General features: G+C 44.7%; 3 protein-coding genes across 9 annotated transcripts in view; 2 read left to right on the top strand and 1 right to left on the bottom strand.

The window, feature by feature from the left end:
• The window catches only part of LOC309398746 (lysosomal dipeptide transporter MFSD1-like), a 332,444-nt gene that overhangs the window by 66,611 nt on the left and 238,423 nt on the right, over positions 1 to 27,410 (bottom strand). The window lies entirely within an intron of this gene.
• Positions 597 to 11,570, top strand: AMDHD2 (amidohydrolase domain containing 2). 2 transcript variants are annotated; one of them, XM_081965927.1, is made up of 12 exons: positions 597 to 680; positions 730 to 836; positions 2,804 to 2,940; positions 4,698 to 4,837; positions 5,536 to 5,590; positions 6,656 to 6,868; positions 7,412 to 7,500; positions 7,744 to 7,888; positions 8,109 to 8,216; positions 8,405 to 8,473; positions 9,456 to 9,557; positions 10,661 to 11,570. In XM_081965927.1, the coding sequence occupies exons 2-12, from the start codon at positions 754 to 756 to the stop codon at positions 10,747 to 10,749; spliced, it is 1,230 nt and encodes a 409-aa protein (XP_081822053.1). In that variant the 5' UTR covers positions 597 to 680; positions 730 to 753; the 3' UTR covers positions 10,750 to 11,570. The 2 variants fall into 2 exon arrangements, with proteins under 2 accessions (XP_081822053.1, XP_081822054.1); XM_081965928.1 differs by lacking the exon at positions 7,412 to 7,500.
• LOC309398747 (UPF0488 protein C8orf33 homolog) lies at positions 13,408 to 26,025 on the top strand. 6 transcript variants are annotated; one of them, XM_081965923.1, is made up of 10 exons: positions 13,621 to 14,000; positions 14,958 to 15,022; positions 15,304 to 15,394; positions 15,851 to 15,988; positions 18,556 to 18,786; positions 18,877 to 19,062; positions 19,945 to 20,150; positions 21,959 to 22,046; positions 24,860 to 25,006; positions 25,772 to 26,025. In XM_081965923.1, exons 2-10 carry the CDS (start codon positions 15,014 to 15,016, stop codon positions 25,978 to 25,980), a joined length of 1,305 nt encoding a protein of 434 aa, XP_081822049.1. In that variant the 5' UTR covers positions 13,621 to 14,000; positions 14,958 to 15,013; the 3' UTR covers positions 25,981 to 26,025. The 6 variants fall into 6 exon arrangements, with proteins under 6 accessions (XP_081822046.1, XP_081822049.1, XP_081822047.1 ...); XM_081965920.1 differs by lacking the exon at positions 13,621 to 14,000 and adding an exon at positions 13,408 to 13,613 and having other exon boundaries at positions 18,556 to 19,062; XM_081965921.1 differs by having other exon boundaries at positions 18,556 to 19,062; positions 19,945 to 20,111.

Here is a 27,410-nt window from a genome sequence, read left to right as displayed (position 1 = left end):
CGAACCGCCCAACTGCCAACATTTCTGATCTACAAGCTCAGCCACTGAGCCACCACGTCCCTATTTATACAGTTTAGGGAGGAACTAAAACAAAAAAATAATTACTACTGCCCTTTTTACAATTTCATCCCCTGAAGATCCAACTGATTTGCCCAGGGATAGAAACGCAAGTGATACTTAGGTGCCTACATAAAATGTCTTTATGGATTTTTAAATCCCAGCTTTAAAAACTAGCCAGTATTATTGGGGAAGGAAATGGATGACCCCATACATTTTTCTAAGTAAGGATGTGAATAAATCGGGGGGGGGGGGAAGTCTGCAGACGGATAGCTACATCTGGGACAAGACGTAGGGAACAACAGAAGCATGGAGTTTGTAGTCCACATCAACTCCGCCCACGCACTGGCGCATCGCTCTTTCCGCATCGCTACGACCTCACCAAGATGGCGGCGGCCGACGAAAACGCTCCCGTCCTCCCTCCCCCTCACTTCCCTTCCCATCATGGCGACTCGCCGCCGCCGCTCACGTGACCCTCCCGAGAGAGAGAGAGAGAGAGAGAGATCGCTCCCCCCGTCAGCTGATGTGGAGCGCGCGGTCACGTGACCCGTATCGGGAACTTGCGGGCAACCTCGAAGGAGAGAAGTTGGTTCCGGGCTGGGAAAAGGCTCGGCGGGAGCCCGGTAAGCCCGAGGCGGCTGCTTCTTTCGTCTTCCCTCCATACTGTTATAGTTGTCTCACACGAGGGCTTGAAGGATGCCATGCCATAAATCCACTGTGGATGCGCCAATCCTCCAATTTACCAACTGCCGGATTTTGAAGGAACATGTCTTGCAAAGGTAAGGACTTTCTTCTCGGTTTCCATCTTGTTCTAATGATTTAGATATAAGCATGGAATGCTAGGCTTCCAATGGAAATGGGTAAGGTAGTTATCCCAAAGAATATTCTCTTGGGGCTCTCTGAGCTGGATTGTTTTCTTGCAGATGTTTCCTTACCTAAGTAACATCAATGCTAAAAGGGGCTTGTATGTAAACGGAATAAACCTCAATCCCATCTAATACTGATGATGTTACCTAGTTTGGTAATGAAATGTCTGCAAAAAAAAAAAAGTGGGAGAAACCAGGGACTCCCCATTTCAACCACGAGTTGCAAATATTCTCTTCTAAAGAACATTCCGCTAAGGTTTATGTCCTCTAAGTAGAAAGGAACCGATAATACTTATTGCTCCATTTATTTATACATTATAATTTTCTGTCGGACCTTAAAAGCCAAGACAGATGTTGGCTTTGGGGGATGAAGCTTCCAAGCAGAATTCTTTATTATTAAGAGTTGCAGTGGCTGCAGTACTGCAGGCGGCTTCTGCTGGGTGCCTGCAATTTGGCAGTTCAAATCTCACCAGGCTCATGGTTGACTCAGCCTTCCATCCTTCCGAGGTGGGTAAAATGAGGACCCAGATTGTTGGGGGCAAGAGGCTGACTCTGTAAACCTCTTAGAGAGCGCTGTAAAGCACTGTAAAGTGGTATATAAGTGTAAGTGCTATTGCTATTGTTTCCACTCTTATAGACAAAATCTTACCAAACTGAAGCAGACTATTCACTGCATGAAGCATATACTCTGGGGATTATTTGGGAGGAACTGTCTTCACCCTCTTTATCTCACACAAACTCTTACTCTTCTGGAATCCTCTCTTCTGGGAATCCAGTCCACGGCATTCCATAACACTTTTTACCATTTTGGCGTGTCATTGAATTTTGGGCACCTCGCAACAATAATCTCCAACCATCTTCTCCAAAGGGAGAAAAACTTTGAGATCAGACAACCTCATGAGTAAAGAGAAGGCTCCCTTAGAAACTAGTGCCTTCTAGTCCTCTCTTTCCTCACCAGCTTACAATCAATCAATCTTGATAGAACCAAACCATCGTTTAGCAAACTCTCTGGATAGAGAATAAAACTCTGTTCACCGCAGAATAAATTACCATTAAGATTCCAGCAGAAAACTGCCTCGGGTGATTGGCTAAATCCAATCACCCAAGTGAAAATTTCATCTAAGAACTAGCCGATAACACGTTGTTGCCCAGGTATTTATTTATAGGGGGAAAATGTCCGGACCAAACATAATTTCTAATGTTGCATTTTCGCCCTTAGCAGAGGGAGCCCCTTGTGGAGTACTGTGACGCTATTACCATGGCAACTCCACTGCGTTGTACAGTAGAAACCATTTTACAGCGGTACAGTAGAAGCCATTTTAAGGCACAACAGGCTGTATCTTAACAGAACACATATCTCGATGGGGGTTAGGGGTATCTTTCCCCCCTCCCCCCCCCCCCCATAGTATTTGTTTCCAGAGACTAAGTCATCTGTGTACCAAGTTTGGTTGGAATTGCTGGAGGCGTTTCAGAGTTATGCTGGAACATACACAGACACAGCTGTTTTTTATAGATCTATTTCGAGCTAATTAGCTCTCATCAGCTAGCCATACCCTTACTGGGATTTGAACCTGGGCCAGTAAGGGTATGGCTAGCTGATGAGCGCTAATTAGCTCGAAATAGATCTATACTAGTCTCCCTTTATTTATTTATCAGTACAAATACAACACAAACATAGCAAAGGCAACATTAATAATAAAAATATGGTTTTCTGCCTGGATGGTCTTCTGCAATGAGCCGAAGGACAGAAAGAGGGAGTAGTGACCTTCCTCCCATATTTAGGCATACCAGGGGTTGTAACACACATACATACATACATACATACATACATACATACATATATATTGGATGGATGGATGACTAGCTCCTTCTGTTTTCAGAGAGGATCTATGGGTAAGAGACGGGAAGATCTTAAACCCAGAGAAGGTGTTCTTCGATGAGAAAAAGTCTGCAGATGTCCAACTGGATTGCAAAGGCAGCATCCTGGCACCGGGCTTCATTGATGTACAAATCAATGGTAAGGCATTGCAACTGCTGTTGCTTAGGAGAAAGCCAAGGGCCCCAATCCAAGTCAAGCACATGACATCAGGAGTCCAGGCAGTTCAAATAAATATATATATATTTAAGTTAAGTTCACTTTATTGCCATTGTACCTCGTACAACGAAATTAAATGCCATCTTGCATGTACATTATAACTATAAAAATAAAACACAAACACACATCCTTCACATTCTATACAATTAAATTGACAACCCCCACCCCCACCCCTGATATTGCATTAGTATTGCACTATACAGTAGAATTCAGTATAGTTAGTGTTCTGGGATAGAAGGTGTTTTTCAGCCTATTTGTCCTTGTTTTTATTATCCTGTACCGGCTGCCAGATGGTAATAGTTCAAAAAAAAAGGGAGCCCAGGATGAGATGGATCTTTAAGGATGTTTTGAACTTTCTTAAGGCAGCGGGAGCTATCAAGCTCTTCCAAAGAGGGGAGAGGGCAACCCATGATCCTCTGGGCAATGACATTAACCTCTAGAGCATTGTTCTATCTGCCACTGTGCAATTGGCAAACCATACACAGGTGCAATAAGTTAAAATACTGTCTACGATGCAGCGGTAGAAGGTCACCACTGGGCCCATTTGACCAGGGCTGCAATGAGAGTTGCCCCAGGTCAGGTCCTCTTTTATGACAACACCCAGAAACTTAAAACAGGCCACTTGCTCTACTCGGTCTCCATGGCTAAGCAAGGATTTAGCACTTATTGTATGCTAAAGCAGTCAAAGCAAATCGGCAATGGATAAGAGTCAGCAGAATTCAAGGTGGGCTGGACTTAGATCTATTGCGGGCACAAAGGGATTCGAGACTGATGATGCATTTGACCTCTCCTTCAGTTCAGCCTGATCATCATCTACAAAAATATTTGGTGGCACATTTTATTTGCTTATTTTCCTGTTAGAATCTTCATAGCTTGGTTGTAAAGTCAGACTGCAAAGAAAGAGAGTGAGATGTATTTATTTATTAAATTTAGTTGCCACCCATCTCACCACAAGGTCACATCTCTTGTGGAGATGTTTAGAGTCCACAGCTCCCAATAGCTGTAACCAACTTGGTGTTCTGACCGAGGCTTCCCGAGAGCCTGAAGCAAACTCTTTGTCACGACAAAAAACCTTTTTAATTGACTGTGAATTCTGCTCATTCACCTCCAGCAAAGTCTTTCGAGGGAGGATTTACAGTCACAGACCTTATCTGGCTTGGAGAGTTGCCAGGCCGAGATCTGCAAAACTTGGGAAGGAGTCTTGGAGAGTCATGAACCAGTTAAGCAAACTAATTGTCTCCTGCAAACTCCACTCCCCTTTTGCTCCTCTTTTATATCCTTCTTATGGCTCTGGCCCCATCTCTGCCTCCGACACAGAGCCCTCATCAGAGTCTTCCCCAGACTCCAGGACTGGCCCATGTTCCTCCCCAACCTCCTCACTGTCCGAATCTGCTGCCAGCTCCGATGGCCGCTGGCAGGCTGCAGCACTTGGCTAATGGAAGATACAGTTCAAGATACTTGCGAGCAATCAGAGGATTATGCTGTAACCAACCTCGGTTAGAATGGATTGGGAAAGGGCAATTACATTTCTAAAGATGGATTGTCATTGGGAAGCCAGAGATAAGTTAATCTCACCATCTGAGGAGTATATTATCCAGGTGTATAGATTTGCTTTGCACAGAGGCAAGTCACTGGACAACCTAAATAACAAGGATGGGCCTCTCCTTCTGTCTTCTCAGGGGGGTTCGGAGTAGATTTTTCTCTGGCTACAGATGATGCACAAGCAGGAATTTCACTGGTTGGTCAGAGGATACTGTCCAATGGAGTGACTTCGTTTTGCCCAACGATGGTGACCTCACCATCTTCGGTCTATCACAAGGTGAGGAGATCCAAAGCTGTAACATGGGTTTTTGTTTTGTTTTGATTGAATTGGGTCAACCTGGCCTCTATAGTTTTTCCACCATGGTTGATGGTTTAGGTTGCTAGTTGGGAGAAAAAGCAGAACAAGCGTTTTGTGCAACACATTCAGCACCTGGAGAAAAGTTTGATCAGAAGGTTGGCAGTTCAGCAGTTCGAATCCCTAGCACCATATAACCGAGTGAGCTCCCGTTACTTGGTCCCAGCTTCTGCCAACCTAGCAGTTCGAAAGCATGTAAAAATGCAAGTAGAAAAATAGGAACCACCTTTGGTGGGAAGGGAACAGCGTTCCGTGCGCCTTCAGCATTTAGACATGCCGGCCACATGACCACGGAGACGTCTTCGGACAGCGCTGGCTCTTCGGCTTTGAAACGGAGATGAGCACCGCCCCCTAGAGTCGGGAACGACTAGCACATATGTGCGAGGGGAACCTTTACACCCCTGATTAATCTTGGCTAATTCTGACTCAGCTATTGCCACTTTTCTTTTATTCTATCAAGAGGGACCTACTCTCTCACTGCTTCTTTTTGATCTCGTTTGATAATATGGAGTTGGTGAATAAGTGAATTGATCAAAGAAAGACGATTACATTTTATGGATAGACACCTGTACATGTGATTCAGTAACAATGGTCCCACTGTCTTCTCTCCTACTAACTAGGTTCTACCTCAGATCCGTGTACAAAACGGAGGGCCCCATGGAGCTGGTGTCTTAGGTGAATAAGAATCATTCATCGTTAATAGTTGTATCTTTTGATGGGGTAAGAAAGATAAAGATCTTTTGCACTTTTCTCTAATCTGGTGCCCTTCTGAGGGTAAACGCCTTCAAGAACTCTAGATCAATGGTCACCAACCTTTCGGACCTCAGGGGGACCATTACATTCATAATTTTAAATCCTGCAGGCCACTAATATGATCTGCCTAATGACCGGCTGAGTAGGCGTGGCTAGGTGGTCGTGTGACTGGGTGGGTATGGCCAACTCAATGTCACTCACATCGAGGGCACTTCACCGGCCTCTACTCGCCCCTCCCCTCCCAGCTATTCCTCGCCTTTCCACCCGGACTCCTTAGGGTCCCAACAGGAAGCAGTTGCTGGAGCTAAGCAGCCACCAGGAGAAAGAGTTGGCAAAACAGTTCAGTTCGAATTGGGTCTGCCCGAGAAGGAGGCTCAGGAGAAGCACCTCACTGAGGACTACGAGCATAGGCTTTCCAAGCAGAGGGAAGACCTGTGGGAGTGCGGGGCCAGGGACCGGCGCCTGGAGGCTCAGCGGGCTGAGATGGTCAGCCAGTTCCAGGCCATGATGCAGTCCCACTGGAACGAGCCCCTCTGGCTCTTTTCCACCAGCGGCTCTTCCCTCCAGCCTTCGCCCAAAGCCCCGCACCAGGAGGCTGAAGCGGACCTCAAGTCAGAATTTCTGCCCCCCTCTGACCTTCACAAAAAGACCCCAAAGGGGGAGACTCTCTGCAGCAACACAAGCGTTCATTGCACGTATCCAGCCCAGGGGCCCTGATTTAGTGCAATCTTAAAAATGCAAATAATTTTTCTGCGGGCCACCAAAATTTTCTCATGGACCACCAGTGGTCCACGGATCACCAGTTGGTGATCGCTACTCTAGATCATCATGGCTAAGGTCTTGGAGTTTTGAAAATTTACTACAGGCCTTAACTTCAGTTGGAGTTTGTCGTAGGGCCCATATTAAAATCTTCAAGGGTCCAGACAAGCTTGCCTCTTCTCGTTTCAGAGCTTTGGATGTCTTTCTGTTTCTGTTTTCCTTCGGCAGGGATTCACCTGGAGGGTCCCTTCATCAGCAGAGAGAAGAAGGGGGCTCACCCAGAAAATTGCCTCCGCACTTTTGAGTCGGGAGGCTTTCAGGATTTTCTGGCCATGTATGGGAGCCTGGATTGCGTCCGGATTGTCACTTTAGCCCCTGAGATGAAACGCAGTGGTGAAGTGATCCGGGAGCTGACCAAGAGAGGCATCTGCGTATCACTGGGTAAACGTTATCCTTGGATGGTGAAGTTCTTATTTTTCAATATGGATGTATTCTTGCAACCTTGACAGGAACATTACCATATTTTTCGGAGTATAAGACGCACCTTTTTCCCTCAAAAAAGAGGCTGAAAATCTGGGTGCATCTTATACACTGAATTTATCCGCAGCATTTTTGGCCTCCTGAAACCCCACCCCCCTTCACCAAAATGGCTGTACACAGCCTTTAGGAGGCTTATGCAGTGCTCCTAGGAGCTGAGGAGGGCAGAAATGAGCGGAAAGCGGGCCGTTTTTTGCTTACTTTTGCCCAGCCCCCAGGAGTACTCTACAAGCCTCCTAAAGGCTATTCATGCCCTTTTTTTGGAGGGGAAAAAAAAAAACAGGCTCGTTTTCACAAAAAACAGGCCGTTTTTGGGGAGGTCTACAGAGTGCAAAAACTTTTTATTTTAAATTTGCCTCTTCAAAATCTTGGTGTGTCTTATACTGCGGGGCGTCTTATACTCCGGAAAATATGGTATATAGAGTTCTCTCCCATTTCTTTTTGTAGGTCACTCTGTGGCTAATTTATCTCAGGCTGAGAAGGCTGTTGGTCAGGGAGCTACCTTCATTACTCACCTTTTCAATGCCATGTTACCTGTGAGTAGTACCTAGGCAAGTTTCCACTTCCAGCATCTTAAGCAACTGGTTGTAGGTTATTTTTTTTCAGTGAATTAACGCCTGGGGTTTGGAAAACCCACTATCCCACGGAATTGTGATTCCTCCACTTAGGAGACCACTAAGGTTTTGTGGTCCGGCCAAGAAATGGAAGAGTGGGTTCTGTAGTCCTTGTTCCTAATCCATGGATTTAACTGCCTTGTGTCCTGACCTTTCTTGTTGCAGTTCCACCATCGAGACCCCGGGATTGTGGGACTTCTCACAAGCGACAAGATTCCTCCCGGCCAGCAAGTGTTTTACGGCATGATCTCAGATGGGATCCATACGAATCCTGCCGCTCTGAGAATTGCACACCGGGCCCATCCTCAAGGTCTGTCTCTACCAGGGGGGACTATTCCTCTGAGATGGGAAGGGGCATTTTTAAATTTGTTGTTGTTTGTTGCAAAGTCGTATCTGACCCATCGCGACCCCATGGACAACGGGCTGTAAAGCGATATATAAGTCTTAAGTGCTATTGCTATTTATTGGCTTGGTGCAACACTGAAGTTGTTTTCAGGTGGAATTAACAGGCTCAAATTATCCCTCCTTAGGTCTGATCCTGGTGACAGATGCTATCCCAGCAATGGGACTTCCCCCTGGCAGACACACTCTGGGCCAGCTGGTGGTAGAGGTAGAAGGTGCAAATGCCTACATTGCAGGTAAGGGCACTCCTAGGGTGAAATCTCAATTAGATACTCACAGGTGACTGCTTGTTTTCCCCCTAAGCTCTTCCTCAAGGCCCTGAAGGTGTCTGCAAAGCTGTGAAATGGACTACAGTTCCCATCATCCCCTATCCAACTGTCTTTGCATGTAAGGCTGATCAGCTTTCTCCTCCTTCTCTTTCCAGGGACCAAAACACTGAGTGGAAGCATTTCCACCATGGACACCTGTATCCGACATTTCAGGCATGCCACCGGTAAGGAGAGTTTGGCTTACTAGGACAGAGAGTTGCCCTCTTCCAAGGAGCCAGATTTGCTGGGGATTTATTTGTAAACTCCCCAAAGGGTGACCCTCTCAATGACTCAGTGTCAGGCGCGAAAGATGAGGTCCACAAGTAGAGGTTCAATTCCCACATGGGAATTCCCTGGCTGGGGAATTCGAAGGTGTTGTAGCCTGCCAGCCGCCAGTGGAACTGGTTTCAGACTCAGACAATGAAGAGGTTGGGGAGGAACATGGGCCAGTCCTGGAGTCCGGAGAAGGCTCTGATGAGGCCTCTGCATTGGAGGCAGAGATGGGGCCAGGGCTGTCTGACAGTTTTCAGCTGCCTTCGGAGTCGGAGATAAGTGGGGTTGATGAACAGCTGGAACCTGTTCCCGATGTGCGCATGCGCAAAGCTGCCAGGAGAAGGGAACAGTTAAGGAACAAGGGCCGACTCAGGAGTAAAAGCACAGGTGAACGGTGAATGGCTCCTCCCAGAGGAAATAAAAGAGGAGCGAAAGGGAAGTGGAGTTTGCAGGAGACAATTAGTTCCCTTAATTGGTTCGTGACTCTCTGAAACTCCTTGCCAAGTACTTTCTTGTACAGCAAGTTGTGTTTTGAAGATGTCGGCCTGGCAGCTCTCCAAGCCTGATAAGGTCTGTGATTTTAAATTCACCTTTGAAAGATTGTTTGCCAGGACTTTGCTGGATGTGAATGAGGGGAATTCATAGTAACTTAATAAAAGGGGGTTTTGTCGAGACAAGGAATCTGCTTTGTGATTTGGGGAAGCCTAGGTCAGAATATGGGGTTGAAGTCCACCCATTTTCAAATTCTCATGGTTTAGAAACACCAGCGTAGAGACACAGTCAATCACAGATTCTCCTGTCTATTCAGAAGGGGTGTAGAATGGATAAGGGTTGAAGAACCCTTTGCCTTTGTGGGATTCTAACTAAAAAGCAACCCTCATTTCTATTTTGCAGCCTGTTCGTTAGAAGCAGCCCTGGAGGCTGCCTCTCTCCATCCTGCTCAGCTCTTAAAAATCGAGGATCAAAAGGGGACCTTGGATTACGATACCGACGCAGGTATTTTTACAAGGATTGAATTCGGATCGCACTGTCTCCAGCTCAACGTGGAATCCATTCAGAATCCGGTCAGATAGGCTGAGCTGAAAATAAGAGGCTGGGCTAAAGTCTCCCAGAGAATTTGATTGGATCTCATTCTTTTTGATCCTGGTCCAGCAATCCCTTCACCACTACTTCAGAGGTTCTGGATGGTGGAAATCCAAACCACAAACCTCTTTATCTTCTTCGTTCTACCTTCCACCCTTTAGATGTTAGGTGTGTTGCAAGGATTGCAATCTTCCTGCCTGTGGTACTTGTGGAATTCTCTCCTTGGAGAGGCCCATCTGCCTTCTCCTTCTCTGCCGAATGAAGAATTATGGGAGGTGTAGTTTAACCAATTGTGTGAATTTCAGTTGAGGTTGGCTGAAAGAGTTGTGTCCATCTCTCCTATATTTGTTCTGACGCAGGCTTCCTCAGAAAGCAAGAAGCAAAGTCTTGGTCCCTGCAAAACCTCTTTTATTTACACGACTCTGAATTCCTTACATTCACCGTCAGCAAGTCTTAGTAAACAGTCTTTCAGAGGAATATTTATCCCCACGCACCTTATCTCGCTTGGAGCGGTGCAGTGCCAGATAACTAGTTTCCCAACGCAGGGCAAGGCAAACTTGGCACACAGTCTCGTAAAGTCAAACACAAAACATGCCAATCCGAATGAATGAATTGTTTTCTGCAAAAGCCCACTCCCCGTTCTCTCCTCTTTTGTTTCCTCTGGGAGGGGCCAATCACCTTCAAGGTGTGGCTTTACTCTCAAGTCGACCCTGCTTTCTTAGTTGTTCTTGTCTTCTGGCAGCTCTGCGCATGCGCACACTGGGAACAGGCTCCAGCTGTTCCTCTGCCTCACTGCTGTCTGCCTCTGATGCAGAGCCCTTGTCTGAGCTTTCCTCAGCCCCCAGGACTGGCCCATGTTCCTCCCCAACCTCCTCACTCTCCGACTCTGCTGCCAGCTCCACTGGCCGCCGGTGGGCCACAACAATATTGTAGTGCCTGAATGAGTTGGATACCAACTCCTCAAATTCCTATCAATCAGACCTGGGGTGAAAGGCATCATTTTCTTTTTCCTACAGATTTTGTGCTGCTGGATGATACTCTCCATGTACGGGCCACTTATATTGCCGGCGAAGAGGTCTGGAGACAAAGCAACTTCATCATCTGAAGTTGTGCAGAGCTGGATGAGCAGTGCTTCGGACTGAAGGCAGAGGGGGGACTCAGAGTGGCCCACAGCTCCATCTCCCCTTAAAGCCTTGTGGTTTGCCTCATTTTTCTCCACAGACTGTCTTTGAAAAGTCCTGCTCAAACCGTAGCATTGGCTGCCCTCCTTCCTAGGGAGGATGGTAGAACTTTTCTTCTCGACTTGATCCAGGTAGCCGTCCCACAGATATGAGGGATTCCTTCCAGAGCTTGACAGGGACTTTCCTCACTGTTCCATCAAGAGACTTAACTGCTACTGGGAAGCAGCAGCCATTTTTTCCCCAGAGTGCCTCATTCTTTGTTTTTCAGTGCAACTCTTTAACATTTGGATGATGCTTTGGGAAAGGGATCATCTGCTTTGATCCCATTTAAAGCCAACCCTATACAGCACTGTTAGAGCTGACTGGGTTTGTCTAAGCAGCTGAACTGAAAAATCTGGGGTGACATTAAACCCCAAGGCAAAATATGCATCCTGCAAAAATCATTTGTTTGACAAGCCTGGGAGCCATTTCTGACCACAATTGCTGAAAATCTGTAATATGGTTTTATTTCACGTTGAGCTGGAAAGGTCCAAGAACACAGAATAACAAAGTTGGAAGGGACTTTGGAGGTCTTCTAGTCCAACCTCCTGCTCAAGCAGGAAACTTTATAATATTCCAGACAAATTAACGAACCCCCTAAAGTAAGTTCAATATTTTTTAATGGCTCCCAAATTCCACCCGAAAGAAATAACATACAGAATATATACATAAAAAAACTCCCTTTGTACAACAACCTTGTAATCCTTTAATTTGGGGTAAATTCGGGGTGACTAGATGAAGCTGAGCATTGACTGGCCGGGTGCCCTTCCTGATGCCACTACCTAGGAGAGAAATATTTGTTGCTACCAAGGATTGAATTCTCAACCTCCCAAGGGGGAGGTGAGAAATCAAGAATGGCAATATGCTTTTTAAGGGTATAATAATTTTAGATAGTGAGATTCATTGATTTGAACGAAGATTTTTGATGTCTGGAGGCCATACTTAAACTTGTATAGCACTCTAGCAATGACACTTAGACTTATATACCGCTTCATAGTGCTTTTACAGCCCTCTCTAAGCGGTTTACAGAGTCAGCATGTTGCCCCCAAGAATCTGGGTCCTCTTTTTACCCTCCTCGGGAGGATGGGTCAACCTTGAGCCTGGTGAGATTCAATTTGCCAAACTGCTGGCAGTTAATCTGGTAATCAGCAGAAGTAGCCTGCAATACTGCACTCTAACCACTGTGCCACCGCTGCTCATATACTCTAGAACAGTGTTTCTCAACCTTGGCGAGTTTAAGATGAGTGGACTTCAACTCCCGGAATTCCCCAGCCAGCAATTCTGGGAGTTGAAGTCCACTCATCTTAAACTCGCCAAGGTTGAGAAACACTGCTCTAAAGCTATATTTCAGTTAAAAGGTTTGTGGAAATAAAGATGATATTTTTCCTGTCCAAGGTTAATAACCTTCTGAAATTTACCCAGAGACATCCAAAAGTTCATTGGCCCTCAGGTTAACAACCATTGCTTTTAAGAGCATGCAGTATTTGGAGAAGGGAGATTCTATCAGCAAATGACCTCAGTTCGCACAACATGCCTAGCTTCACACTGCCAAACGTATGGATGCCGACAATGTTTACTTTATTCTCCTGCAAGCTGATGGATCACAAGACCCATGATCACTCAATAACACCGTTGGCTCGGAAATGATGGGAGATGTGGTCAAACCCGTTTTTTGGCAAAGAAGGACATATTCAAAGGTGGGAAATCAGTGCTGTTCCTTTTACAGAAAGGAATCTTTGGCTTCATTGCATGCCATGGTTTTTCCTTCTTTTTGACGTGCTGTGAATTTAAAACTTCCACCAAATCCATTTGCTGGGATGATTTTGATTGATTAGTGCCATCAAGTAATTTTTAACTGCTAGCGATTAGGTAGGTAGACTTTCTACAGGATAATCAGTGTCTAATCTGGTCCTTCAGATCTTCCAACATTACCTAATCCCTACTGTAGCTGAGTGCATCCCCCTTACTGTTGATCCTCTCCTCTCTTTCATTCTACCTTTCCCGACATTAGAGGAAAAAGTGGGGGGGGGGACAATCCCACACTGGATCATTTATGACAGAAGTGAATGCAAAAATCTACCCTTTCACAAGTTAAGAAAAAAAATGAGTGGTAAGGAAAAACCAACTCTCCAAGGAGACTTGGGCAGCTTAAACAAAACATTCCCAGGCTGTGGAGAATAGGAATTGTAGTCCAAACCCCCTTGAAGTCCTATTGCAAGAGATGCTCAGTCATCCAAGTCATGGTTGTACCAAAAGTGCTTTTTCAGGAGGCAACTGGGCGTTTTGAAGTCTCTTTTCTTTTGAAGACGTTTCGCTTCTCATCCAAGAAGCTTCTTCAGTTTTGATAGGATCTCCTCACCATCCTGTCAGAGCTGAAGAAGCTTCTTGGGTGAGAAGCAAAACATCTTCAAAAGAAAAACAAGAAAATCCAGTTGCCTCCTGAAAAAAAGCACCTTTGCAAGTCCGTTTTACAGACAGATCCACTTCTTTTAGGAAGGAGGAAAAAAAACAGCTGACCTCCCAGCCAATCAGAGGGAGGGACGACTTCCGGGCGGAACTGAGTTTTCCGGGCTCCGGAACGACGGGGGAAGCAGTCCAGCGACGGACCGGCCCCCCCTTGCTCGTGCTTGCGGTGGGATCCCAATGGAGTAACTTACATTTAAGTTAAATTAAGAAACTGGACTTCGGCTCCAACGTCTTTCGCAGCGGATTAGTCCGAACTGGAGTGAGGGTGGAGGAATCTGTAAATTTAAGAGGGGAGGGGAAACGGAGCGCGGCCTGGTCGGGCATGAGATCTGGAGTCGGGAAGCTTTTGCGTGCATTTAATTTCAGTTTCCAATAAATGCAGATTATTAAGAGCCCGACAGGCCGGTTCCCTGTTTTAGGGCGACAGATGCATGATTTGAGATTAGGCTTATATTAGCAAGCCGCTGTTTTACTTCTCGGTCCTCCCTTAACTTCGTACTTGCTACTACTACTACTACTACTACTACTATTACTATTACTACTCCTTCTCCTTTATTATTAATACGGGAGGATGGTGGTGGTGAGGAATTCTGTTTGCAAACTGATTAATTTTAAAGTGGAATCCTTTCTGTTTGCATTTTAGCGACCCGAAAGAGAACTGCAAATAGAGGTATGACATTGCCCTGGAGCAAAAATGTATTTGTGTTGAGAATAAGCTCCGTTTTCTTGCAAAAAAAGTATGCATGTGTAATTTATTATTATGTATCATATTTACAGGCCAGCCAAGTCACAGACTCTGGGAAGCGTACAATTAAAAACATAAATACTGCACCCAAAGGGATATTAAAATGATTAGATTTTAATATATTTATAAATATATTTATATATGTAGATTTAAATATATTTTAGTTAATTCAATACTGCTATTTTCCCCCCAGAACAACAATCTTTTGAGGTGAATTGGTCCAAAGTCACCCAGCTGGGCTTTTATGCCTAAGACCTGACTAGAACTCTCACAGTCTCCTTCCCCACTGCACTAAATTGACCCCAAAAATTCTTGATAGTCTAAATAAATGGAGTATCTGGAACTAAGTAGATTCCTTTGTTTCTTATTGCTTGTTTTCTGCCGTTTCAATGATTTGATGCTCTCAGTAGAGTCATTCTGGAGCCTCCTGTCATTTCGTTGTTTATAATTTAGTTTGGTTTGATGCCACCTGACTCCAATGACTCTGGGCAGTTCATAATACACTAATATATCTATATTTATATCTAATATATCTATCTATCTATATCTATCTATCTATGTATTTATCTATCTATCTATAGTTCAGATCTTGTTTAGCAATGAAGCGGGCTGGTTTATAAGAAAACAAATTTTAAAGAAATCTTGATCTGAATACCTGAGGGTTTTAATATTTTGGTCATAATGACATACTGCAATGTTATTACTAACATAAAGGAAAAATGGAATAGGAAAAAAAAAACTTAAGAGAACTTTGTAAAGCTATCCACACAATATAAAAAATGTCACTCCCAGAAATGCTTATCAGATATGTAGCAAACATCGTTGGGCATTGGGGGAGGGGAGATTTCATGGTAATGTTCTTGTTTCACCTTGTATTACTAGGCAAACGGGAGAGAAAATAACTGAAGATTTTATGTGAACAAGTGCAAACTTTCTTAATGGAAGAGGTAAGATGTGTATTCCTTATGGCAATAGATGTGGCAAACTGCTTTGATTTGCTTAAGATTAAAGCAGTATAAAAGTTCCAGAAATAGCTAACTGTCTAAACATTAAGACTCCTGCAATTTTAATTACTCTGTTGGGCAATGAATATTAGCAAGCACGGCAATTTTGCCACAACCAACACTATTGGGATTTAAAGGTTATTTAAGTTTTGCACACAGGCATGTGCAAATCACTTTTTAAAAAACACCGGCCCTTAATGCGTGTACATTTTCCATTGATCCAGGCTCCCAAACCAACATTTCAGGATGAACTGGAATGGTGCATCACTCAACTGGAGACTGGCCTTTTGCGCCTTAACCCAACTCCAAAACAAGGTAGGTTGTAAATAATAAAACCTCTTCTAGCGGAACCATTTGAAACCATGCGGTGTTTCTCAACCTCAGCATTTCTAAGATACGTGACTTCAATACCCAGAATTCTCTACCCAGTAGGCTGACCTGGGAATTTTGGAAGTTGAACAACACACGTAAGTTGCTGAGGATGGGAAACCCTGCTGTAGAGCACAGGAACAGGAAATTAATGCCATTTTTCTGGCGAAAACTGTAAATTATGGTCCCGTGACATTGCAAAAGGACGTAAATGTGGATTGCTTGAAAAGTATCCAAAATGCAATTACATGACCACAAGGGAATAGCCATTGGAACTTCAAAACTGGGGTTGTAATTTACTCTGAGGAGGTCAAACAGTTGCTAAGTGACTAGTCACAATTCAAGGACTACTTGTAATGCCATGACATGAATAACTTTTACATTCTTCATCTCCGAGAGCAGCCGATGAAACGCGGCACATCCTTAGAGTATTGCGCTCCCGTAAAGCTCCCCTTGTGAAGAAGCGGCAAATGATGCACCATGTCTTTGGAGATTACCGTCTCAAAATGGCTGAAGAAAACGAGAGAACAGCAAAAGCTGGTGAGCTGTCAGGTCTTTGCCTTTTGTGTCAGTCACTCACTCATGCTACTTCTCCCAAATCTTTCCTCCGTGTGTATGGAGATTCTTAAGTCATCCAGGTCACTGTTGTCCCAAAGGTGATTTTTCAGGAGACAACTGGGCTTCCTTTTTCTTTTGAAGAGGTTTTGCTTGTCATCCAAGAAGCTTCTTCAGCTTTGACTGGGTGGTGGGGAATGGAAGGATATATATTCCTTGTGGACAGCTGGTCATTTGCATTCTTTTAAGGAGTCGTTGAGGCCACTAGAGCAGGGGTTGGCAACCTTAAACACTCAAAGAGCCACAAAGGTCCTAACCAGAATTCTGGAGCCAACCAGAAGTCCGGTTTCCCCACCATAGTCTCCTCCTAGTGCGGCGTCCTTTTTCCTCTACCTGTCCTAACCGAAAGCCCTATCAATTGTGGAGCTGACCGGAAAACCCGCCCCTTGCCCTAGAGTTTCCTCCTGGCGCACTGTGCTTTCCCCCCTCCCAACCGGAAGCTTCTCTCAAAATTGTGGCACCAACCGGCAACAGGGAGCCATAACAGAGGGATGAAAGAGCCAAGAGCCGTGGGTTGATGACCGCTACACTAGAGGTTTATCTGTGTCTTCAGGGTACATGTCTTTTGGTTCTTAACCTGCTATAGCCATCACCTATATGGGTTTGTCATGCCTTCCGCATGTCAATGATCCTTCCCTTTAAAAAGTCTTGCTTCCTTTTGCTCTCCTTTCCTCTTTTTAATCTGGCGTGCTGTGAGGGCAGAGAAAGGTTCCTTTGGCTTGAGGACAGATCACTCATACAGCATCTCTGCAGGTAGAAGGTGCAGCTTTCTGAAAGTGGCTCATCTTTGTCCTCAATCCAAACAACATTTATTTGTTGGTTTTGTTTGTCAACAAATACAAGGAAACAAATATCAGTATAGACATGGACACATGGAAAAAATGGCACAAATAAATGAATATAAGTAAGCAAAACCTAGCCATACGCACATAAAATGAGTAGGTATAAATGGGGACGGTAGGCACGCTGATGCGCTGATGCACGCCCCCTTAGGGACTTCTAAAGAAACATGTAAGGTGCACGGTAGACCGTTTAAGGTAAAAGGTATGGAGGTTAGGGGAACTAACAACAGGATCAGGTGGAGTGCTCCAGACATGTACTACTCTATGGCTGAAGTCGTATTTTCTGCAATCAAGATTAGAGTGGATTATATTTAGTTTGTATCTATTGATAGCCCCTGTGTTATTGCGGTTGAAATTAAAGTAGTCGCCAACAGGTAGGACGTTATGACAGATAATCTTGTGTATAAAGCTTAGGTCGGAACGTAGACTGCATAGTTCAGTGTTATCCAGGCCTAAAATTTCAAGCCTGGTGTTATAAGGAATTTTATTTCATGGTCCCTAGCCAAGACCCCAAGTTACAGAACGAAATGCCTACTTAGCGAGACAACGTCATCCAGTTTATCATGCTATTTAGAAGCCCCTGGCAGCTGTTGCAGAGTCAGCTGGAGCAGCCTTCTGTAACTTGAGGCCTTCCCCACATTATGATTTACAGCTTTCATTTTTGCTGTCTGCGGCCATGCTGGCAGACGAGGAGGGATCTGAAGCTCAACAACTGGAAAGGCACCCGCTCAGACAAGATTAAGCAAAGGGGGCCAGCTGCAAAAGACAACAAGGGTAGAATCCCATTCCTTGAATGAACATTAGGGAGCAAAGATGGACATCGGTGAGACTGCTGGGTGGGGGAAAAAATGGATGGAAATCGCTTCAGTCAAAAGGGAGCTCTTCAGTTTTTCTTTGGATGAAATATCCATTCTGCACTTGCCCGAACTGACACCTGGCCTTGTCTTCTCTGAGATCCAGCCACTGCATTAGCAGCTAGGGATATGGCCAAAAGAAATGGCGATGGTCAGCTCATGTGAACAGAACAGACAGATAAGGAAGCAGAGGAGGAAAATTCTGCAAAAGCTTCAGGCATTGATAATCTGGAAGGAATATACCCTTTTCTGTAAGGCTGTTCCCGGTTTCTTCTATCTGCTGAAGCCTTGGGTTGCTTGTTTTTGCTGCTGTTCACATCGGAGCTTGATCTTCCATTAGAGAAGCAGGCAAATACAGGTAGACATCGACATATAACTGTAATGGGGCTATGGCCCTTAAATGAGCAATTTCAACCAAACTTGGTACACAGATGAATTACTCTCTGGAAAAAAATACTGTGGGGTTAGGACACTCCTAACACCCCTGGGGATGTATGTTCTGTTAAGATGCAGCCTGTTGTGCCTTAAAATGGCTTCTATTGTACTGCCGTAAAATGGTAACAGCTTCACAGTACTCCACAAAGGAGCTCCCTCTGGTAAGAGGGAAAATCCAACATTAGAAATTACGTTTGGTCCGGACATTTCCCCCCCTATAAATAAATAACCCGGGTTATCGGCTAATGACATATAAAATGTGGTTTTTATTTTTTTAAAAGGTTATGTAATTTGACGTGATGGGTTGAGCATGCTTTGGTAATTCAGTGGGGGTGTCCATGTTTCTGTTTCTGACCTGCAGGTGGGACGCCCGTGAAGGTAGAAATTCAACAAGGGAACAGCCTTACTTTGGGCAGCATGGTGTACAGGAAGCAGCAATCCGACAGCCCTTCGGCAGCGTCCACTTCATTGCTTGCATCGTCAGATAATGACTTCCAATTTAACTTCGTCCTGCCTGAAAGAACCACGGAAGAAACGGATGGAACCACGGCGGAAGAACATGGGTTGGGTGACTCCGGAGAACAGTTTACTGGTAACGGTCCCGCTAGGACGTTGGACTTCCCCACACAGCAGCCTGGCTTTGCTTTCAATTTCACCATTCCAGGTGCTTCCTCGCCTTCAGGTGATGCTATAAATCCTGGCTCTGGAGCTTCAGCAGAAGCAGCTCCAGAGAGAGACGATTCATCCAAAAAAGCTGCGAGATCAGCCTCTTCAACACCTGATAGAGATGACCAGAAAGACTGTGTAAGCAGGTGCAGTGAAGAACATCCTATGCAAGAGGTACCAAGATTGGAAGCCACCCAAGCAGGTACGGGGACCACTAGGTTTTAATTATTGTATTTTTCGGAGTATAAGACGCTCCGAAGTATAAGATGCACCTAGCTTTTGGGGAGGAAAACATGGGAAAACAAATCTGCCCCTGCTTCCCAGCAGTTTTCCTCCTTGGAGCAAAAAGCAAACAGTATAGACAATATGTGGTGTTACATTTCACACTATACTTGTACAGATGCTGTCTCGATTTGCCATTGCTTTCCTCCCCAGGAGCAAGCCTCTTTTAATTTCTTGGCTGCAATCCCCATCTATAGGTATAACCCCATTACTATAGGTAGTCTTTGCTTAACTATGGTAATTGAGACCAGCAACTCCACTGCTAAGCAATGCAGTTGTAAAGTACAACGTCACATGACCGCACTGGCTTACGACAGCAGTTGTGGCAGTCCCCATCGCTGATGTTGGGCCAATCCTGTGCAATCACAGCATGTTGTGGGTGCGTAATTACCATTTGCTTCCCCGTTGACTTTGCTCGTTGGAAGCCAGCAGCGAAGATTTCGAATGGTGCAGTGGTTAGAATGCAGTACTGCAGGCTACTTTTGCAGACTGCCAGCTGCCTGCAGTTCGATCCTGGCTCGCTCAAGGTTGACTCAGCCTTCCATCCTTCCGAGGTCAGTAAAACGAGTCTTAAGTGCTATTGCTAAGTCCCCTTAGTTCAGCACTGTCATAAGTTGTTAAGCGAGTTGGGCACTCAACGAGGACTACCTGCAATGCATTAATTGTACAACAATAATTGTACAGAATGAAAAATACTTCATTCAGGTAGGTGAAAGAGATGCAAAGTAATATGAATCTAATGTTGTCGATTAAAAATAGCAAATGACTAAAGTTTTTTTTTAAAAAAATCATTGGCACACAGCTTCAACAGAGGTTGCCGCAGAAGAATCGGTTGTAGCAGCTGGTGGACCATCTAAGAGAAAAAAGAAGAAGAAACCGTCACTGTCAAAAGTAGCACTCGTTGACAAAGGACGCGGTGACAACAAGCTTGGCGGTCAAGGAACGTCTGAACAAGCTGAGGTGTTACAGGCACGTAAAGACCAAGTTGAACGTGGGATAAGACAAGGAGTGAGTTAAGGACTTGTAGTCTGGTAATCAATGGTGCAGAAGTTTTCACCTTAAGTCTACAGTCATTTATCAGTGCAGGTAGTCCTCAGCTTATGACCCCAATTGAGTCCGAAATTTCTGTTGTTAAGGGAGACATTTGTTAAGTGAATTTTGCCCCGTTTTACGACCTTTCTTTTTTTTAAAAAAAAAAGTTTTTTATTATATAAACATTAAAAACATTGGACTTAGTTCTGGCATAAACGTTTCCATGTAGTAATTAGATCTTACAATGATTACATTTTATATCCATTACATAGGTATGTGTAGTCAGTCCGATGACCTGTCCGTTGATCCTTCCTTTTATATAATTACTAATCGTACAAATGCATAACCCAATTCCTACCTATCCCACATTCTTAATACCATATTTTCCAATTCTTAACTTGTCTTGTGTTTTTCCGTCCCAGCCTTTTCCCCTCATTTCTAACCATCGGTACCCATTTGTCCCAGATTTCGTGATATTTCACGAGAAAGGTTTTACGACCTTTCTCGCCACAGTTGTTAAGTGAATCGCTGCATTCGATAAGTTCGTAACCCAGTTGTTAATTGAATCCGGCTTCCCCATTGACTTTGCTGATCAGAAGGCCGCAAAAGGTGATCATATGACCCCCAGGTCACTGCAACGGTCGTAAATATGAGTCCGTTGACGAGCGTATGAATTTTGATCACGTGGCCATGGGGATGCTGCGAAGGTTGTAAGTGTGAAAAACGGTCGTTTTTTCTCCTTCCCCTGTCACACCCACCAAGCCACGCCCTCCAAGCCATGCCACACCCACCAAGCCACGCCCACAGAACTGGTAGTAAAAAAAAATTGAATCCCACCACTGACCCAGACGACACACTGTTTAAGGAAAGATGGAATGTTCATATCTTTAAAACAAAAAGCATTTTTCTTTTTTAAAAAAGAAGTAGTTATTGAGATTTAAAGACAGAATTGCAAAGTGGGGGCGTGTAAGGATGTATAATTATATAAACATAATGATGAGAATAGCTGGGAATTGTAACACAGCCAAAATTAGGTAGGAGATTTAAAAGTATAATGACTCTCTCCCCCTCCCTCCCTCCCTCCCTCCCTCTCTCCCTCCCTCCCTCCCTCTCTCTCTCTCTCTATATATATATATGTGTGTGTGTGTGTGTGTGTGTGTTGTATTTGTGCTGATAAATAAATAGACACAAACATAGCAAAGGCAACATTAAAAATAAAAATATGGTTTTCTGAAGAAGATATATGTTAAAATTAAATATGTATACTGAAAAGGAATTATAAATACCATCAACATAAAATGGAGCTCGCTCAAAAGCTGAAATACACCAAGTAAATAAGATGAAGAGTGGGAAGTAGAGGAGAGAGGTAAGGGAGGAAGAGAGGGATAGGAGAGGGGGCTGGGGAGGGAAGAGGAGGAGAGAAAGAAGGAGTGGAAAGGGGAGAGAGGAGAAGGAGAGAGGAAGGGGAAGTAGAGAAGAGAAGGATGACAGAGGGAAGAAAGGAGGTAGGGAGAGGGAGGAGAGAGGGAGAAGAAAGTGATGGATAAGATAGAAATATGGTGTATGGAGAGCAGAAGAGCCAATTATTGTTTTTGGGAGTTGATGGTAAGATGAATTGATGTAAACATTTAATAATACTATAGCATGTTGGCTATGTAATAGTATACATGTGGTTATATGTTTTGAAATTAAAAAAATTAAAAAACGTGTGTGTGTGTGTGTGTAGTTAGCTGGCAGTATCATGCTCAACTCATTCTCGTTTTCCCTCCCACTGAATGTAACAGCCAGATGATCAATTGAAGAGGGAGGTAGACTGGTGTGTGGAACAGCTGGAACTCGGCCTGAAGACTCAAAAATCCTCTCCAAAACAGAGTGAGTGAGCTTGCTTGCAATCAAATCATTTGCTTAGTTATTTAATTCAACTGAGCCCCCCTCCCCCTCCCCTCCAGCCCCATCTAACTCTGGGCAGGTCACAATACATCACCCTACAAAAAAAAAAAGAATAAGCCAATAGAAGCCAAACCAAGATGGGGGTCCGATAAATCTATGCAGATGGACACAGAAATAACAAGGACCACACCCAACAAGGGCTCCCATCCATCTCGACCCGAGGCCCGAGAGAACAAAGAAGTCTTCATGATTTTAGGGACCTCCTAAAACCGTGATGGTGAAGCTATTTCATGCGTGCCAGAGATGGTACGCAGAGCCCTCTCTGTGGGCATGTGCGCCATTGCCAGCTTCTCTTCTGGTTTCCGGCGTGCGCCAGCTGGTCTTTGCGGGTGCCGAAAAAGACCCCGGAAAAAGGCCAAAAAACTGGCATGTGCACACCAGCCAGCTGGCCTTTGGGTTTCCGGTGCTCTAACGCATGCGAAGCCCAGCTGGCCAGGGCACATGTGTCTTCCTGAAACTGGAAGATTAGCTGCACATCAGCCAGCTGGACTTCGGGTTTCCTGTGTTTGGGCATGCACACATTCACATGAATTCTAGTTTGGGCATTCTGTGCCGAAAAGGTTTGCCATCATTGTCCTGGGGGGGCGGGGGCAGATTTCAAGGCTGCGATTATCCGAGGTTTATTTATGCTAGGCAAGGATTCTTCCCCACTAAGAGCCACGTAGGGATCAGCAGGTGGCAGCAGTCAGCCAACCTTGAATTGATTCATCTCAAAAAAAGATCAGCAGTCTTAGGCCTGATCTGTATTTGGCTGGAAAAGCTCCACATTAGACTGGGAATCTAATGGAAAGAAAAAAAACCTAGCTATTATGTAGCCTAGAACACAGTTCTAGGCTGCATCAACAGAGGGATAGAATCAAGATCCTGTGAAGGGTTAATACCACTTTATAATGCCTTGGTAAGGCCGCACCTGGAATACGGCATCCAGTTTTGGTCACTACAATGTAGAAAAGATGTGGAGACTCTAGAAAGAGTGCAAAGAAGAAAAACAAAGATGATTAGGGGACCGGAGGCTAAAACATATGAAGAACGGTTGCAGGAACTGGGCATGTTTAGCTTAAGAGAAAGAAGGACCAGGGGAGACAGGAGAGCAGTCTTCCAATATCTCAGGGGCTGCCACAAAGAAGAGGGAGTGAAGCTATTCTCCAAGGCACCTGAGGGCAGGACAAGAAGCAATGGGTGGAAACTAATCAAGGAGAGGAGCAACTTAGAACTAAGGAGAAATTTCCTGACAGTGAGAACAATTAATCAGTGGAACAACTTGCCTCCAGAAATGCTCCAACACTGGAAGTTTTTAAGAAGAGATTGGGCAACCATTTGTCTGAAACGTTATTGTTTCCTGCTTGAGCCAGGGGGTTGGACTAGAAGACCTCAGAGGTCCCCTTTCAACTCCGTTATTCTGTTATCTAGGAACCTCTTGTTCCCGCAGTCCTTCCTGTTTTTAGATTGAGCTCTTTCCCAATCGCTTACACTCATCCTTTCATTGACCTTGATTGCACAATGGAAGAGTCCTGATTCGTTTATTATTTTGAGGATGTTCCTTCCAGGATTGTCAACATCCTCTCAAGGAGAGTTTAAAATGCAGGGCGTATTACAATAATCTCATGACATTGAGATACCAAGTGACAACCAAACTTCTTCCCTTTTCTGAATTTTGTCTTGGGGAGAAAATGGATCGGCTGCATTTATCCACTCAGTGGGTTTTAAAAGTGTTGGTCGTATTTAATTTTGCATCGCCTTAAATAGGTATTCAGGCAGTCCTCGACTTAACGGCCACCAGAATTTCCATGGCTCAGAAAGGCAGCGGTTAAGTGATTCCCACCTTTTTTTGACACGGTTGTGAAGTGAACCACTGCAGCTCTTCACTGAATCACATGGGCATTGAATGAACTGACAGTCACTACGTGACACCTGAAGGTGTATTTTCGCTGCACGTCCTCCTGAGATCATCCATGTCCTTGACCCTCGAGTCCCTTTTGAGGAAGGATCAATGACCCTTTGGGGGTGAAGGGTAAAGCAGTTTTAGCTGGGTGGACATGATAGAAGTTTTCCAATATTTGAGGGGTTGCCATAGAGAGGAGAGGGGTCAAGCTATTCTCCAAAGCACCCAAAAGCCAGACAAGGAATAATGGATGGAAACTGATCAAGGAAGAGATTCAACCTGGAAATAAGGGAGAAATTTCCTGACAGTGAAAACAATCGACCAATTGTACAGAATTTGCTTTCGGAAGTTGTGGGTGCTTCCTCACTGGTGTCAACTCATAAAGCATTTGCATGACTGTGATCAAGTTGCCATGGTGAGGAAGGGGCGGGGGAGCGCATTTCACGCATACCTTCGGCAAGAGTCGGATCTCAGATTATTACAGCAGGCTTGTGAGGCGTGCACCTCGTAGGAGAATGTGATTTATGACACAGACTGAGGGGACGGAAGAAACGGGGGCAAAGTTCAGCCATAATTTCAATGAGGTCAGATCTGACTGCAATGGGGTATTGCCGAAATGGTGTTCCAAATAAATGACTGGGTTTCTTTCGAAACTTGGCTTGAGGCTCATGAATTAATTAGGGCAGCTTTCGGAAGCCTGACAACTGTAAGCTTTCAAGAAGAGAAAGGGCTGCCATCTGTCAGAAATGGTGTAGGATCTTCTGCTTGGGCGAGAGTGGGGGGGATTGGACTAGCTGACCTCCAAGGTCTCTTCCAACTCTTGTTATTCTGTATTCTATTCTATTTTTTCTAGTGGAGGAAGCTCTCCGTGCCATCAAGACATTGCGCAGCAAAAAAGCAGTGTTGGCGAAGAAACGTCAAGTGATGCGTCTGATGTTTGGCGACTACAGAGCAAAAATGGCGGAGGAAAGGCAGAAGCAGCTGAAGCTCTTGCAAACAGGTAAGGAGAAGGGGCCTCTTTATTTATTTATTAGATTTCTTTTTTAATCCAAGTTTTCCAGCTTATTTTCAGTTTACAGATTCCATGTAGGGCCCCGTCAGCAGAGCTGGCAGCAGATTCGCACAGTGAGGAGGTTGGGGAGGAAGATGGGCCAGTCCTGGAGTCTGGGGAAGGCTCTGCGTCGGAGGCAGAGAGGGGATCAGTGCCGTATGCCAGTTATCAACTGCCTTCAGTCAGACATCAGTGAGGCAGAGGAACAGCTGGAGCCTGTTCCCAGTGTGCGCATGCGCAGAGTTGCCAGATGAAGAGAACAGCTAAAGAACAGGGGTCGCCTTGAGAGTAAGGACACAGATGGACGATGAATGGCCCCTCCCAGAGGAAATAAAAGAGGAGCGAAAGAGGAGTGGAGTTTGCAGGAGACAATTAGTTCGCTTAATTGGTTTGTGCTCTCCGAGCCTCCTTGCCAAGTTCTGCAGATATTGGTCTGGCAGCTCTCCAAGCTAGATGACGTCTGTGACTAAATCCTCCCTCGAAAGACTTTGCTGGGTGTGAATGAGCAGAATTCACAGTCAATTAATCAAAGGTGTTTTTGTCGGGACAAGGAGTTTGCTTCATTCTCTTGGGAAGCCTCAGTCAGAACAGCCCAACTAGTTGAGCTAGCGAGACAATCCAGGGCAAATACTAGAGTAGACCGAGCGTAGCATGTATCAGCCTTTGCAAGTGTTTGCGTTGATCTTTCCATCTCTATCCTTCCACCCCTCTCAGCTTCAAAAGCAGCTCACATCACAGAAGTGAACGAAGAGACTCAGAAGAAGAGAAGCCAAGTCTTCAGGAAGTCTGCAGAAGGAGCCAGAACCTTCCAGAACCTTCCAGAACCTTCTTGCTGTCAGCCCCCAGCTTGTCTCATATCAACAGACCCTTCCTCTTTTAACTTCAGGCCGTCGCAAGAGGAATTCTGCTTCAACTTTTTCTAAGCGACCTTTTTTTGGGGGGGGCAGGATACTTATTTTGAAAAGGCTCCTTTTGGGGGGGGTAGAAGCAGTAATGAGGCGGGGGGGGGAACCCAAATGGCAAGCATGGTCTGTGAAAAGGGGGGAAATTGCACAATTGGAAAATTCCAAGTTGATAAAGAAAGACTAATAAAATACGGAGTTACAAGCCTGGGATTATGAATTCAGTGCTAAATTTAAGCTGGGGGGGGGGATACCTGATTTGGTTCACTTTTTTTATGCAAATGCTTTCCTAAAGGGGTCAAGTGATTGAGAGCTACGGGGAGTTGCTTGACAATGAGACGGGCGGCATATAAATTTAATAAATAAGTGAACGGAATGGAATAGAGTAGAATAGAGTAGAATAGAATAGAATAGAATAGAATAGAATAGAATAGAATAGAATAAACAGAGTTGGAAGGGACCTTGGAGGTCTTCTAGTCCAACCCCCTGCTTAGGCAGAAAACTCTACACCACTTCAGATAAATGGTTATCCAACATCTTCTTAAAAACTTCCAGTGTTGGAGCATTCACAACTTCTGGAGGAAAACTGTTCCACTGGTTAATTGTTCTAACTGTCAGGAAATTTCTCCTTAGTTCTAAATTGTTTCTCTCCTTGATTAGTTTCCACCCATTGCTTTTTGTCCTGCCCTCAGGTGCTTTGGAGAATACTTTAATTCCTTCTTCTTTGTGGCAACCCCTGAGATATTGGAAGACTGCTATCATGTCTCCCCTAGTCCTTCTTTTCATTAAACTAGACGTACCCAGTTCCTGCAAATGTTTTTCATGTGCTTTAGATGAACAAGATACTAGTAAACCTGCTTTCTGTTCACACATACCCTGCAATCAGATGGAAAGTCAGATGAGAGGCCTGAACCTGTGAAAATTATCGTGGCTTATTGACTACTCCATTCTTCAAATTCCATGCTCGCAGGTGCTTGTCAGCTGGCCACAAGCCATAACCAAGTTCGATCTCTCTGTCTTTAGGCAAATACCTCGATCTGCCAACTTTCTATGCCAGGGGTCGGCAACCGTAAACAGAGCCATTTGGATCCGTCTCCCACAGAAAAAAAAAACACTGGGAGCCCCCCAAACCTTTTTTTGACATCTAAAATGAAGATAGCGCTACATATATTATTATTTTTTTTACCTTGATGCAATGTATAAAATAACTATAGCACTATGAAACTTAACTAAACTAACTAAACTAACTAAACTAAACTAACTAAATCACTATGAAATCAGTGAACTACAGAGAAAACACATTTTTATTTCTGCATGCAACAAAAACATTTTGAACTCCGGGGGAAAAAAAGCAAGATGGGTCGAAAACCTTAATAAATCGCATGGCGGCAGGTATCGCACATTGGCAGCTGGGACGCATATTTTGAGGGACAGGGAGCCGCAGCCGAGGG

This window comes from Natrix helvetica (assembly GCF_964273705.1).
Source record: "Natrix helvetica genome assembly, chromosome: 13".
Classification (NCBI taxonomy): domain Eukaryota; kingdom Metazoa; phylum Chordata; class Lepidosauria; order Squamata; family Natricidae; genus Natrix; species Natrix helvetica.
The sequence above is the reverse complement of the archived record's forward strand: the minus strand, read 5'-3'. Positions and strand labels throughout refer to the sequence as shown.